At 42.2% G+C, this 13,994-nt stretch overlaps 1 protein-coding gene across 24 annotated transcripts in view; it reads right to left on the minus strand.

Annotated features, from left to right (window-relative positions):
- Window positions 1-13,994, minus strand: part of MAP2 (microtubule associated protein 2) — a 170,777-nt gene that overhangs the window by 18,470 nt on the left and 138,313 nt on the right. For 14 of the 24 annotated variants that reach the window (XM_054278303.1, XM_054278302.1, XM_054278306.1 and 11 more), the window contains 4 exons: window positions 10,064-13,858; window positions 9,609-9,815; window positions 9,079-9,213; window positions 4,865-4,926 (listed from right to left, as the gene is read on the minus strand). In XM_054278303.1, the coding sequence (XP_054134278.1) occupies window positions 4,865-4,926; window positions 9,079-9,213; window positions 9,609-9,815; window positions 10,064-13,858 (4,199 nt within the window). The remainder of the gene's footprint in view (window positions 1-4,864; window positions 4,927-9,078; window positions 9,214-9,608; window positions 9,816-10,063; window positions 13,859-13,994) is intronic. The other 10 variants (XM_054278321.1, XM_054278309.1, XM_054278322.1 and 7 more) reach the window with 6 other exon arrangements.

Below are 13,994 nucleotides of genomic sequence, written 5' to 3' on the forward strand. Positions count from 1 at the left end.
ATTTTTGAGTTTATGGGATGTGCAGCCAAAGACAGACCAGCATAAGCAGACATTCTTCCTAAAGACAAATGATAATGGTCCCAATCAGTAAAAGACACACCAAATATGACATTAAACAAAAAATGAAAGTCAAGGGCAAAACCAATTTTTAAATGGGGATAGTTAAGTCACCATAATGTACATTTGAAACACAAGTTAAATGTAAATATGGAGAAGCTGGAGTGGACTGCCAATCATCTTTTTAAATTTATACTGCAACTTCTTCACAAAGTCCTATGCACTGACTAAATTTGGTCCTTGACATTTGGTTTCTGCCCTATTACGTCCCCTACTGCTGGTAATTACAATTGTACCCTCTTATGCTGGAGGCTGAACTTCATTTTGAAGAATATTAACAGGTCAAAAATTACAGTTTTTTAAACTTGGAGGGCAAATTGGTCCTGGTGCTCTTTACCACCTACTCACTTGCAAATGGCTGTAACTTCTTGGTAGTTAATGAAGTAGCATCCATATGATCAACAGAAAGAAGATGTGTCTTTCTAGTTATAACTTCATTTACATTTCCTGTGGAGTATCTCCATTTTTATCCATCTTGTAGCCTGCTAATCAGTTTTCCTGCCACTGGAAGTAAGTAATCCGACAGGAGCTTCACAGAGAATTAATCAAAAAATCAATGGGTAGATAATGTGTCTCATGGAGTTCACCTGTGCATCTCTGACTCTCTCCACCAACTCTGCTACCTTACCTTAGCATCTGATTTTGAGTCTCTTGGGCCTGCAGAGGAGGGCCGAACAAATAAACTGTCTGTATCCAGACATGTGGCCCTTTTAGTGGTTAATGAGCAAGCTGAGCTGGGTCTTGGAGGAAGCAATGACTTTGCTCTAGACTTTGAGGCAGGAATCTTTGACAAAGAGGCAGTCTAGTCATGAGAAAACAAACAAAACACAACATGAAGCTGGACAAAATGAAAACACATGCAACATGGACCAAAACAAAACAAAACAAAACAAAAAAAAGCCAAGCTATGAATAATACTTTTCCTGCGTCTGGTAATGGTCTATGCAGATCTGACAATCATGGAAGTTTCAGTTTTGTGTTGTTTGACTGAAATCCTTGGTCTGGACAGAGTTACCAATTCTAGGAATCTGCCTTTTCCTGCAGATGCTGTTTGGATCTTGTGTTATTAGGAAAAAAACTGGTGCCAGGTGTGGCATTTAACTGATACAACTGCTGCATTAGAAACAAGGGCAAAGCTACAGGAGCACCAAGGGATCCCAGCCCTTTAAAGTTGAAATACATTCCTGCAGGCTAAAATCAAGAATAAAACAGTGGGAATCTTAGAAGCAAAGTTACACCAGTATTCCCACAACAGCAGGAGGACAACAGTAATTCCCTTCTTTTGCCACTGTGTACAGACAAAATCTCTAACACACCCCAGATGCTGCTCTGTGCATTTGGTGTCACTCCATAGAAATTCACAAATTTATATTTGTATGGAGTATTTTTGTTTTTGTATTGGAGTATTTTGTATTGGAGTATTTTCATTTTTGTATGGAGTAAATTTATATTTGTATGCAGTCCTGGGATGAGGAAAGCAGACATGGTTGAAGGGCTGACATGGTATGTTAATGTGAACAAATACTTGTTTGATACCAAATAATTAAAATATCCCATTGAAGGAACAATTAAACACCAACAGGACAGACAGAAAATCTTTGTTAATACTTAGGAGCATCCTACTGCTTTACAAAAAAAGAATCTCCTTGAAACCGAATAGGCTACTTGCTTAAGAAACACTGGGTTTTTTTCTATAGGTACAACTGATATTACAAAGAGCAGTTGCAAAGGTAGTCCTTATCCTCTCTGTAGTCATACTAGCATGAAATTATGTACAAATCCCAATGGGCCTGTCCTCCTGGGATTTGCACTGAACTTGAGCACTAAACTTGGCATTTGATCTCAATCAATCCCCTAGACTTTCCCAATGTTCAGAAAAGGTACATGAGCTGCTTTTAAGTTGTCTTGTTAGAAAATGAGAAAAGAATGGGCTGTCCAGCTCTGACAGGCCTCTAGCTTAGGCTATACGCTCAGCCTATGGAAAACTGAGACTGAATATCATCTGTGACATCACTCATGTGAGTAAGAGCTACAGAACTGTGTATCAATTCCAGTCCCACAGTGCAGCTGAGAGGAGTTCTATTGGATCTATTGGAGGACATCTATTGGATGTCCTCCTCCAGACCAAGCAGCAAGTCAAGAAATTAGGATGGAAGTGCTTTACTAGCAAGAACATATTCCCATAATGCGTTTTGCAGCATATTTACGCCTCTTTCTTTTTTAATACTTATTTTACTGTCTGAGAACAAACAGAGGAAAACCAGTGAATAATTATTTTACACAGAAACTACAGAATATGAGTTTCTGTCAAATCAAAGGCTTTTCCAGAATTTGACTGTTTTGTCACAGTTCAGTTTATGGGTCTCATCCATTTGTGAAACTTTGGATCATGTTTAGAAATCCATGAAGGTATTTACTGATGCTGAAACTCTGTGGAATATTTATGTTGGGTGGCCCCAAGAAGCAGACATTCTGCAAGCACCTTTCACCTGGCTTTCTGAACTAGAGATAGAACTAAGCACACATTGCTTGAGGCTCAAATCTTCATTCTGTGGTTTTCACCATTTTGAACTTGCATGCAAGGAATCACCCCAATAACGAGACTGAAAAACTCTTGTAGATTAAGGTTCTAGTCACAGTGAAAAGACTTTTCACTCATATGGCTCAGTGTCCTCTGTGAATCCATGTATCTAATGTGGATGCTAAAGATGGACAACACTGAGATCTGTCAGTGGAACAGATGGGGAAAAGGCATGGCCTTGAGCTACTGCACAGCTCTGGTTATCACAGTCTGGAGTCCCTCCATGTTACTTAGGTATCAAGGCACTTTTAGCATCAGCTATAGCAGCAGAACCTGCCCAGAGCTGGTTGAGCAAGCAAAGCAGCCATGTCTCAATCCCTGCAGGAAAACTCAGTCTCTGGTAGCAATACTTCCCCTCTGACCTCTGTTTTAATTTATGCTGCTGGAAGGGTCAGCTGCCCAGAGGACAAAGATCTATGTGACTGAGGGATTGCTGAAGTGGGGATGCAGAACCCTCATTTTATTTCAAGGTGTTCCTAACACATGGCACAGGTTTTCATCACCTCACTGTGAACTGCAGGTACACAGCTGCTTCCAGCAGATGGAACTGTTTAGCTTTTTCTGAACTTGTCCTGTGTAAACTGCAGTCTCAACATGAATAACAAAACTGACCAGGCTGGATGACCTAACATTACCAGTGGAGAGGAAAAGACTGCAGGACATGAAAGACATAAAAGCTGAAAACCACAAAGAAACAAAACAACAAAAATAGAGAGAGATCTTTATAAAAGCAGAGACAAAGACAAGGCACAGAAAAAAAAATATCCAAGAGGTGTGTGAGTGTGGCAACCAGAGAGACAAGGCAACAGGAGAGAAATAAGGCAGGGGACAGCTTTCTGATGTGTGCTATAACATAAGGGGCAGGAATAGGAAAGACATACAGAAAGATCATTTCACAGAATGATTTTGCAGTGCTTGTACTAGAGCACTCCATAAACACTGAAAATGGGCAAGTATTGGCATCTCTTGTGCAAGTGTTGATGGTCTGTCAGGAAAAGATAGTAATAAAACATGCTCAGACTCAGCCCACAAACCTGCCCAGATCTTAGTCACTTGTAAAGAAGCTCTAATACTTTCCCAGTTCTGAGCTGGAATGGGTCAGACCTGAAAAACCATGGCTCCTCCAAAGCCTCCAAAAGTGCTCTCAGCACTACCAGTTTCTCACAATTCATAAACAGTGTGTAGCACTTCATGTGACGCAGTCCCAAAGAACTGAGAGCCTGGTTTAACAAACAAAATAAATCACCCATGGAATATACTAAGAAATATATTAGGGAATTCAGAAAAATTCTAAAGAAAATTTTAATTGTTATTGCTGGGGGCTGGTCCTGCTAAGGGCCAGGAGTTGGACTTGATGATCCTGATGAGTCCCTTCCAGCTCAACATATTCTATGATTCTGTGATAACAATGACAAAGTGTTGTGCTGCAGCTGTGAATTAGCATGTGTCACTGTCATGGCTAAAATAATTGCATAGGGGAGAGTGAATGGAGGTTGGTTTCCTGAGGATTTTGGAGGGTTGGGACAGAAACAGTGGAGGGTCAGCAAGGAGCAAGGGAGTCTTTGCTTAAGAGAGCCAGACACAGGAAGCAGAAAAGGCCGTAGAGCAGCTGAAGGCAAAGCAAGGCAAGGCAGGGTTGTAATCTGACAGACTATAGCACAGACAGTGGCCATACTGAAAGCAGCAAATGTAAATTCTACTGGCCAGTAACTCCTACACAGGCATGGCCCCTGCAGAACACTGGGCTGTGGAATGGCACACCAGGAGATATCCAGCAGTCCTGGGGTGGGCTTCTGCCTTCTGTGGTTTTGTAACACCCAGCAGTGCAGCAAGGTGCCAATGCAAGCTGGGTGCTGCAGGAAGGGCCAGGACATGCAGCTTATCCCACAGAATGGCCTGGCTCAAAATGCTGCCCAGACTTCAAGTCCTGCAGTTTGGAGTCTGTGTGCCCTCTGTGGGTCTGCAAACTGTCACCATCTACCACTTGAGACTAGACTTCTAAGGTTATTCAGGAAGGTTGGTTTTAATTATCCTTTTAAATTAATAATGAAAATGGTGAACAAACTTTAAATGGAACACACAATTACTTACTGAATTAACACAAAAAGATGTAAAATAAGGGCAAAAGGAGATTATAAAGATGAACAATAAGATTATTTTACTCACTGAGAGTTTTTCCTTTGCTTGTTTAAATACAGCAGGAGCCTGGTTTGTTTCACCACCTGCTGCTGAGAAATCCAAAGAAAGACTTGATAGTTAAAGACAGTAATAATAAGCATTTCCATTCAGTACACTTGTTAGACCAATTAAATGCCTTGAAACTACTGTGCAAAGCAAGTACTTTGTGAAATACCCAGAACTCTATGCAGACATTTACTTGCCTTAAATTTTTTCTGCATTCATCTTGCTTGAGGTAAAATGGTATTCTATGTGTTTTGAACAAAATGAAATTTTGTATTCATGTACCTATAAGTCTACAAACTAAAAGAAAAAAGTTCCAGAAATAGTTGACAAATATAAGTTTCTGTTCAATCCTCAGAAAACTTACAGCCTGGTTTTCAGGACTGTCCTCTAAAAATCAAGCTTCTTTAAATCATCCATAAATCAAAATTGTAAGAGAGGTCTCTATAGTCACCACTTTCAAAATATTAGCCAACATTCATAATGGATAGAGAGAGAGTCACTGTTGAATTTTCATCCTAGTTGTGTCAATAAGGGCAGCATGTCATGGTCAACTAAGCTCTCAAGAATTTAGAAATTCAAGGTTTATCTGGGACATCAAGAATGCTAACTCAGTATTTCATTTATTTGATACAACATGGTTTGAGGTAAGATGTTTCTCTTGGACCTGAAATCCATCCACACTGGTTTTTGAATGGGACAGCTTTTTGGAAAGCAGGTTATCAGCTTCACCCTAAGGCTGCTGCTTAGGAAGTGATGTGCCACTTAACAACTAACATGAAATCTTCTGGCACCTGTGCCAGGATGCCCTTGGTAAAAGAAGAAGTAGGACAACAATCACAAATGACAACCTTCTGCTATAAACGCAACTGTTTTCCAACTTTAAACCAATCCTAATTCCTCATACAGGAAAGGTCAAGTTAATTTTTCCCATTTGTTATGCAGCTCCAGGCATGGTGAGGTTATCCCTGGTTTTCTGTCACACTACCCACTCTAGTCCAAGGTGTAGGAGAGAGAACTTGTGAGGAGGAAAAGAATATATAACTGCCTACTTCAGTTCTTCTGAATTTTTTAAGAGGTGAGTACAGCAGAGCCTTCCCGTGTCACATTTACCACAGCTGTTACTGCTTGGGTCTGGTTTTCATTTCTTCTAGATAACCACAAACAGCTTCTTTCCTCCTTCCCTCGGCATTCATCCCTAACCAGTCACACTGGGAGCTGGAAGAAAAGCTGTGTCACTTGTGCCAATGTGCCTGGTAACAACCACCACTCCTCTGAACACAAGATTTCTACAGGCCCTACAAACCTGTTTCAGCTCAGGGGGTGACCCCAGAACTGAAAACAAGAAACAGAGGCATATAATGGCCAGGTCATTGTCCTGGCCTTGCCTCCAAAAACACTCCTCTGATAACACACCTGCAGTAGCATCTCACAGCCACCAACAAAACCCAGGCCAGGCTGGGGGTTTCACTCATGGACTACACCAGCCAAGGCAAAGACTTCCCAACTCTCTCATCAGGGTTGGCCTTACAATTTCTTTTTCAAATGGCAAGGATAAGTCTCTCAAAAACCAGTCCCTGCCTCGTGGATATGGTTCTGTAAGTTACTGGTACCTCCCAGTGCTTCCCAGTGATGTGGGAAATTTTTTTCAGGTATTGAGGGGCATTAAGGGGAAAATGTACTTTTCCCCGGGCATTGTGCAAAACATAAAAGCAGACATTAACTTCCTTTGGTAGATACCTGTATCTTATGACTGGACATGTTTCATTTTGAAGTCATGGTTAATGCTGTGTGGAGATTTTAACTGACTGCAACACACTCAAAGCTCTGTGGACTACACTGCCAAGAACTTTTGTGGGCTTCATTACCCAGGCATCACTAAAACTAACAAGACCACTCCAAACAGGATGCACTGACAGTCAAAACTGGCTTCAAGAAACAGTGCTGTATTTCAGTTAAAAAGAAAATGGGGGAAAGACAATGTCCCTCTAGATTCCAGATCCTGGAGAGACCTGCATGACACAATCAAACTCAGGGAGATGTAAGATAACATGTGACCACCTGCACTCTTAGAATATCACACACCATTGCAGTCTTTCTCATGGTCTTCCCTCAAGTCCCATAAGGAAGTATAAATATGGGTGGTAGAAGAAAATAAGGCATACTGTAATTTCTCCAGCAACAGCGAGTGTGCTGAAACATTCTAAGAAATATTTTTGGTCACTTTTTGGCATGGTTTCCACTCCTCTGCTTTAGAGCTCAAAGTTCAAGCCACATTTCTGAAGGTTCTATGATCAGTTTGGGTCCATCATTTTGGTTGCTTCCTACCTCAGGACTTAAAGAGGGGAGGACTTAAGTAAGGCGGGTAGTTTTTGTGTTATGTTTCTCACTTTGACTAAGACATCTGGTTCCCTGTGCATTGCAGTTAGAGAGAAAAACCTCTGAGATTTGCCAAGGCAGCACAAGTTTCAGGCACAGGGCAGGTTTTATCCAAGTCCATTGGTATGACTCAGTTCTTTTTGGGCTCCTAAGGGTCAGAACAGTTCAGGGGAGGCAGTGGTAGAGTGAGTAGCCTGTGGTCAGAGCTGTCATGCCCTGGTAGCTGAGGGCATGACAGCTTTGACCACACAGCTGTACAAGTGTAGATGAAGTTGAGAACACTACAAAGCCAGTGCCTTTCCCCCACCCATGTCCACAGCTTAGTGAATTCCCCTGGGGCTTTTGAAAGAACATGAGAATTATGGGTTGTAACTTCTGAGCTATCAAGCTGTGCTTCAGCAAGCAGCAAGAGATAGCAAGGAGAAATGTTTTAACTCTGTTTTAAAATTCCTCCCTGTTGGGTAGTTCTGGTTCAGAGTGCAAGTTAGGACAGCCCAGAGACTGCAAACTGAGGAGGAGACATCAGTGCAACACAGAGGGGACTGAAGCAGCCTTTCCTTTCCTTTTATTTCTCCTGAGAGGGGGAAGTAAAAGGGTGAGATTCTGTCACAGGAGCAAAGGGGATGGCATGGTTCTGGTGTCCCAGTGGAACACAGCCAGGATACAATCCACACTTCATACAGCAGAGGCATGAGACCAAACCTGCTCTAAACCATTCTCTTACTGCATTTTCACTGCTCACACCTCTCTGCTGGGGCTGGTCTGCATCCTCAACAAGAGGGACTGGTGCAAAACTGCAGGGGAATCACAGCCTGGAGACACTTTTGGTATTGCTCTGCTTAACCACATGATGGGTAATGAATATTCCTTGTTATTTCTAAGCTGTGAGAAGATGCCTGTGCACTTCTGCATTGCTGTGCCTGGTTTTTCTCTTATTATCCCAAGTTCCAAACAACCACACTACAGCATGTGGCCACGTTACACAACAGAAAACCTGGCCTCTTTTAGCAGTTTTAAGATCACAATGAAAGTCAAGATGTTTGTCCTTCCACCTGGAACCCACAGAAACCATGAATAATATGTGAAAATGCTGGAAGAGTCATTTTGGTCCTCTAAATAATGATACACCTATGAAGTCGTAACAGGAATCGTTTCTTTCTTCCTTTTATCTTCCTCTACCAAATATTAAGATTTTTTGCTTGGAATGCATTTCGCAGTGTGAGCCCAGATTTCTTCTCTCTCAGCTCCATGCTGCATGTGGCTGGATTCTCCCTGTGGATTTTGACTGCACAGCATAAACATCAGTGACAGATTGGGAATTATCAATGCAGATAACATCAATAAACAAAATATAAGTCTGAAACACTTCTTATTATGCATGAGAGTAAAAAAGCAGAAGAATGGAAATGCATACCATGATTTAAGTTGCCAACATTTTCCCACCAGAAAAAAAAATAAAGCATAATTAAAAAAAATTTACAAAATAAAGAAAAAAAATCATCCACAAATTAAAAGATGATAGAGATTCCTAGAACACCACACTCTAAGCACGATGCCAAGTTACAATCACAGCACTTGGAGGCCCAAGCAATGACAAGCATACATGATCATGGCCTCCATCAAACAAACAAACAAATACCAGGAAAGAAAGAAAGAATAAAAGAAAAATGGTACAAAACACTAAAAAAGCAATTCTATTTGTGAAGATTGACACTCTTGGAAGAAAAAAAAAATAGAGAAGCTGCTAGAGCTATGAGATTTACAAAAGAAAATGTCTATGTTTGCCAGCCACATTGCATAACTGAACAGAACGCAGTCACCTGTCTGCTTCCGTTTAACACAGGAGAGATGAGTTGGTCTAGTATATTTGATAGCAGGTTTTAAAATTATTTTCCTGGAGGGAGAGTGGCCCTGAACTTCAGTTTTTTTAGCAAGTTCAGCTTTCTTATACACTGCTATGGACAAAAAGAACACAAAAACACAGAATCAGAAAAAAACCCAGCAAACCATTTCACATGATCAATAAGTCAAGTGTCAGGCCCACTGCCCCACAACTCCAACCCAACGCGCTGCTTCTTCTGAGGGGAACAAATCCTATGCTGCAAGAGGGGGAGCACTGGTGCATTGGCTCAGAAGTATTACCCAGTAATCAATAGGGATGTCCACAATGAAACAGGACCAGTGGAGCAATGAGCCTTGGACATGGCTTCTCACATAGTTGTACAATATCTCGTTATAAAACACTACCGTTAATAATGCCATGGTGCACATAATCTACAGCAGAGTAACCAGACAGTACTGTAAAACAGTAAGAAAATAAAAAAAATTGTAATAGGAGTGTGAAATGAACCTTTTTTCCTTCTCACTTCATCTCTGGAGAGTGTGCTAGGTTCCTTTTTAGCTATTTTCCTTTCAGGTGTAGAAATCCTGCCTCTCCCAGTTTTAAAAGGTTTCTCTTTTTTATGCTTATCAAGAGATGATCTTCTCAATTCTCTTTCTGCTTTCTCCTCTTTAGGAACAGTCTCTAACTGTTCAGTCATGATGCTCCTATCATCATCTGTAGGATCAGAGCAAATTACAACAACAAACAAAATATTAGTAACAAATGTTAACAATACTTCAGAGGAGCAGGGAAAAAATAGTTGAAGACAGAGCAGATGATTAATTTTAAAAAAGCAAACTATTTTTACCATTTCTCTGAAACATGCTGAGATTACTATTATAACTGTAATAATTTTGCTTTTCAATCATTATGATTTGGAAGCAAAAATATTCAACAGACAAAACAGAAAGGATAATGCACACCTTGAGTGTCTGCCCAGAGACTGTCTGTGTCCATGATGGAGTCATCAATTGTTGTTTCATCTTTGTAATCATCACACGTCTCTGTTTTGTAGTTAGTGAGCAGGATTTCTTCTCTCTGGGGTGAAGCAGGAGCCTCTCGGGAGCCTTCCTTGGGCTCAATCTCCACTTCTTCAACATCCAGCTCCTCCTCAGCCTGGGAGTCTCCTGTTTCAATGTCTTCCTGCTGAGTGGCAGCGAAGCGCACGCTGTGAGAAGCAGATTCACCCTCATCAACTGTTGTCTGCACCACTGTGATGAAGTCATCCTCCACTGTCACCACAGATTCAATAATGCCTTTCAGCTCAGGCAGGGCTTCTGGGCTACCCTTGGCTCCCATTTCCTCTGCAGCAGGCTCACCAAACTCTGGGGGCATTTCTGATACAAGATGCTGTTTATCCTCTTCTTTTGCTTCTTGCCCTGCTTCCACCTCCTCTTCCTCATATTCTTCCTCTTTTGGGGCTCCAGCTGCCAGTTCACATGGCAGCAGCTTTTGGGTTTCTGTAGGTTTCACAGCTCTATCAAGAGTCTCTTCAGCTCCTTCTACGAGTTGTGGTATGCTCTCCATCTGAATCTCAGCAGGCTCCTCCTGGAGAGGCTCAGCTTTTGGAAAGAGGGGCTCCACAGAAGCCCCCTTAGCTGGTAACTGTGTAGGCATCTCTTCTCCAGACACGGGAGGTTTTGGTTGTTCTGCTTTGATATCCGCCGGTTTCACAGATTCTCCATTCAAACTTTCTTGGGCTTGATCATGCTCTCCACTAGATTCATAAGATTCCTCCTTATCAACTGCCTCTTGATGTACCAGATCCGGCTTAGTTACTTTTTCTTTAATTTCTATTTCTGACAGTTTGGTGCTGTCCTTTGCATAACTAAGCTCAGTCTTGGAAAGTACATCTGCATCCTTTGCTTCTCTGGAGAAGATGGTCTCTTCTTTCTGCTGAGCGTCTTTGGGTTCAGGCTCTGCTTTTTTAAGAGAGGTTTTGTCCTTCCCTGATGGAAGAGAAACAACCTCACTGATCTTAGTGTCTAACTTACTCTGATATTCTTGGTCAGCTCTCCTTGCAGCTACCTCCATATCATGCTTAATAGCATTGTAATCTGGTTTAATTGGAGGTTCTAGTTCTATATCAGCTATCTCAGCTATTTCATGAACAACACTAAGAGTCTTCTCCTTCTCCAACAACAAACAAATAGAATCCTTTTCTATTGCTATCTCTGAAGAAGAAATTCTGTCATACATTGTGTCAGCAGGTAAATGAACTTTACTAGCCACACTTTCTTCTTTCCTTTCTAACACTGCCTCAGCTCTTGTCTTCTCTGGTTCTGCTCCTTTAATAGGACAGACCTCTTTAGAGTCAACTTGATCTTCACTTTTTTCTAGCACAGTATCCAGTTTCTCTTTTTTCTCCTCTTCAAAGTCCCTCACCAGAGTGGACTCACCATGCTGACCTAAATCTCTTTCACTGAGGAAGTCTTCTTTTGATTTTTCAGCAGCTGCCAGCTTAACTTCTATTAAAGACAAGTCAGGAGCGAGGCCACGTCTCAGTTTTTCGTCTGTGCCTTCGTAGAAGGGACAGGTTTCACTTGTTAAATTCTCACTGTCCTGAACTGGGGAGGGGAGTGGTACTGTGTACTTATTGAAAACACAGTAGCCCAAGTCTTCCAGCTGGCTTTCAGCTTTCAGAATTACATGGTTTTCATTTGTCACAGGTGGCAGGGCTGTGCTGCTGTCTTCCACAACAGTGTCAGAAGGAACTGGCTTCTTCTGTGCCACCTCAGCATCTGCACTCACAGAGGCTAATCTAGATCTTGTCCCTGCCAAGTCTAACATTTCAGGCAGGTCAGGAGCCAGGACAGCCCCATTTTTGTAGTAATCTTTGGCCTGGAAAGATGGTTCAGCCAAGGTCTCAGGCTGGACTTTTTCTTCTACCGTCACTTTTTCTTCTTCTGTGTGCTCATCTTCCTCTCTACTTTCAATGGGGAAGCAGGGGGCCTTCTCCACTGCTGGTGTGGTTGCTGGCAAGTAGTCATCACCTTCATCCATACTTCCACTAGTGTTAGTTAGAATATCTGAAGCGAGGGGAGAAAGATCGTGTGCACGACCAAAACTAAATCCGAGGGCTATTGAATCCAGACAGGACATGGGCAAGTTAATAGACATACTTCTCTGTTCAATTGCAGATCTCCCCCCAAGTCCCAAGCTCCTGCTCAGAGTTAGGTCATCTTTATTTTTACTGTGAAGTTCTCTCTTATCCCCATAGACTTTGGGGTCAATAGTGAACATTCTTTCTGTTGGAGAACTGGGTTCTTCAGATGTGTCTGGTGTATAGCTCTGAGCCAGGGTACTGTACCCCATTTCACGAGCATGCACATTCTGCTGCTGATTTAATTCTTCATCTTCCTCCTCCTCTTCATCTTCAGGTATTAGAGGACCTCTCTGATAAGGCTCGTATTTACTCTCTTTAGTGTCACTTAGCTCATAGTAATCACTGCTTTGTTTCAGACCATCTGCTTTGAAGGCTTCCTCTTTCAGAGCAGAGGTTTCAAAATACTTTGACATTCCTGACTGATCCTCCTCTTCCTTCATTTGATGAGGAGCTGCAAGACTTGCCTTATCCTCCTCAGTATCTTTTTCAACATCTTTCTCTTGAGAAGCTTCTAGAGTAGGAGTCTTCTCAGTGGTTAAACCTGGTGCCTCAGGGGCTTTCTCTGTTACTCTGGATAACTGAGCAGTATCAGGGTGCTCTGCTGTTTTCTCCTGACTCAGTTCATGGCTTAACTTAGCTGGGGGTACCTGTGTGCTTTGCTGCACCTCCTTTTTCACATCTGCTGCTGAGAGCCCACTTTGGTCCGTTTCTTTTTCTGCTTTGAGAGTATCAGGTGACTTTTTACTTTCACCATCCTTTTGAAAGTCTGTTTTGTCTGGGGAAGGTGTCTTAACTTCTGATTTTGTGGTCATTTTACCCTCATCTAATAGTTGAGCCTCCCCTTTATCATAGAAGTCGTACCTTTCTTCCTCATCGCTCTCATCCTTAGTCATGTCCTTTTCCTCTCCCCATGGAGGGATTTTTGGGGTGCTTGGAGTTTTCAATCCATCTACAGTTACTGCTGAGACTTCCTGGAGAGATAATGTCCTGTCTCTGTGGATCTGTTCATCTTTACTGAGATCTTTGGCAAACAGTTGGTCAGTAGGTTCCTGATGTGTTTTGAAACTGTCTTTGAGTGAAAGCTCCTGGGGGAGAGCAGGAGATGGGCCTGAAGGAAGTTCACTTTTGGCTGCTTCTGCCTTGGGTTCTGGTAGCAATAGAGAACTTTCCCCATAGCTGATGGCACCACCCTGGATATCTTTGAGGTTGTCTTGAAATGTGATACCCATAACTTGGTTGGTTGATGAGGGCACACCTGCAGTCCTTTCTTCCGCCCTGCTCACTTCAGGCAGCTGAGATGACAAGTGCTCTTGTTCTTGAGGAGCAGGAGGCTTAGCAGCAGGTTCTGCAAAACTGGCTTCCCCTTTCATCTGTGAATCAGTTTTCAACATCCATTCTGATGGGGGTGAAAGCACTTTGTCTTTGCTCTCTGAATCCTTTTTATCTGTAGCCTCTGTTTTTGCTGACTGTGGAACTAAGGCATCATATTTAGGTTGCTCAACAGTCTTACTGTCCTTCCCAGATTCACGCTGCTTTGTGTCTAATGGTTCTGCTGCAAAAGGGCATGTGCCCTCCTGGACACGGAATTCCATCTTCGTGGCTGCAAGTAAATCTGAAGTAATTTGTTTGGGTTTTATAGCAAAATTATTTCAAGCACTTACAGGCAGGCAGTCACGTGGCCTACAACATTTTAATATGAATGATGGAATGGAAAGGGAGAAAGATGTGAGCATGCAGCAAGGCATCCA

This window comes from Melozone crissalis, unplaced genomic scaffold (genome assembly GCF_028551555.1).
Source record: "Melozone crissalis strain CALT ecotype California unplaced genomic scaffold, PUWL_Pcris_2 ptg000023l_1, whole genome shotgun sequence".
In the NCBI taxonomy this organism is placed as follows: Eukaryota; Metazoa; Chordata; class Aves; order Passeriformes; family Passerellidae; genus Melozone; species Melozone crissalis.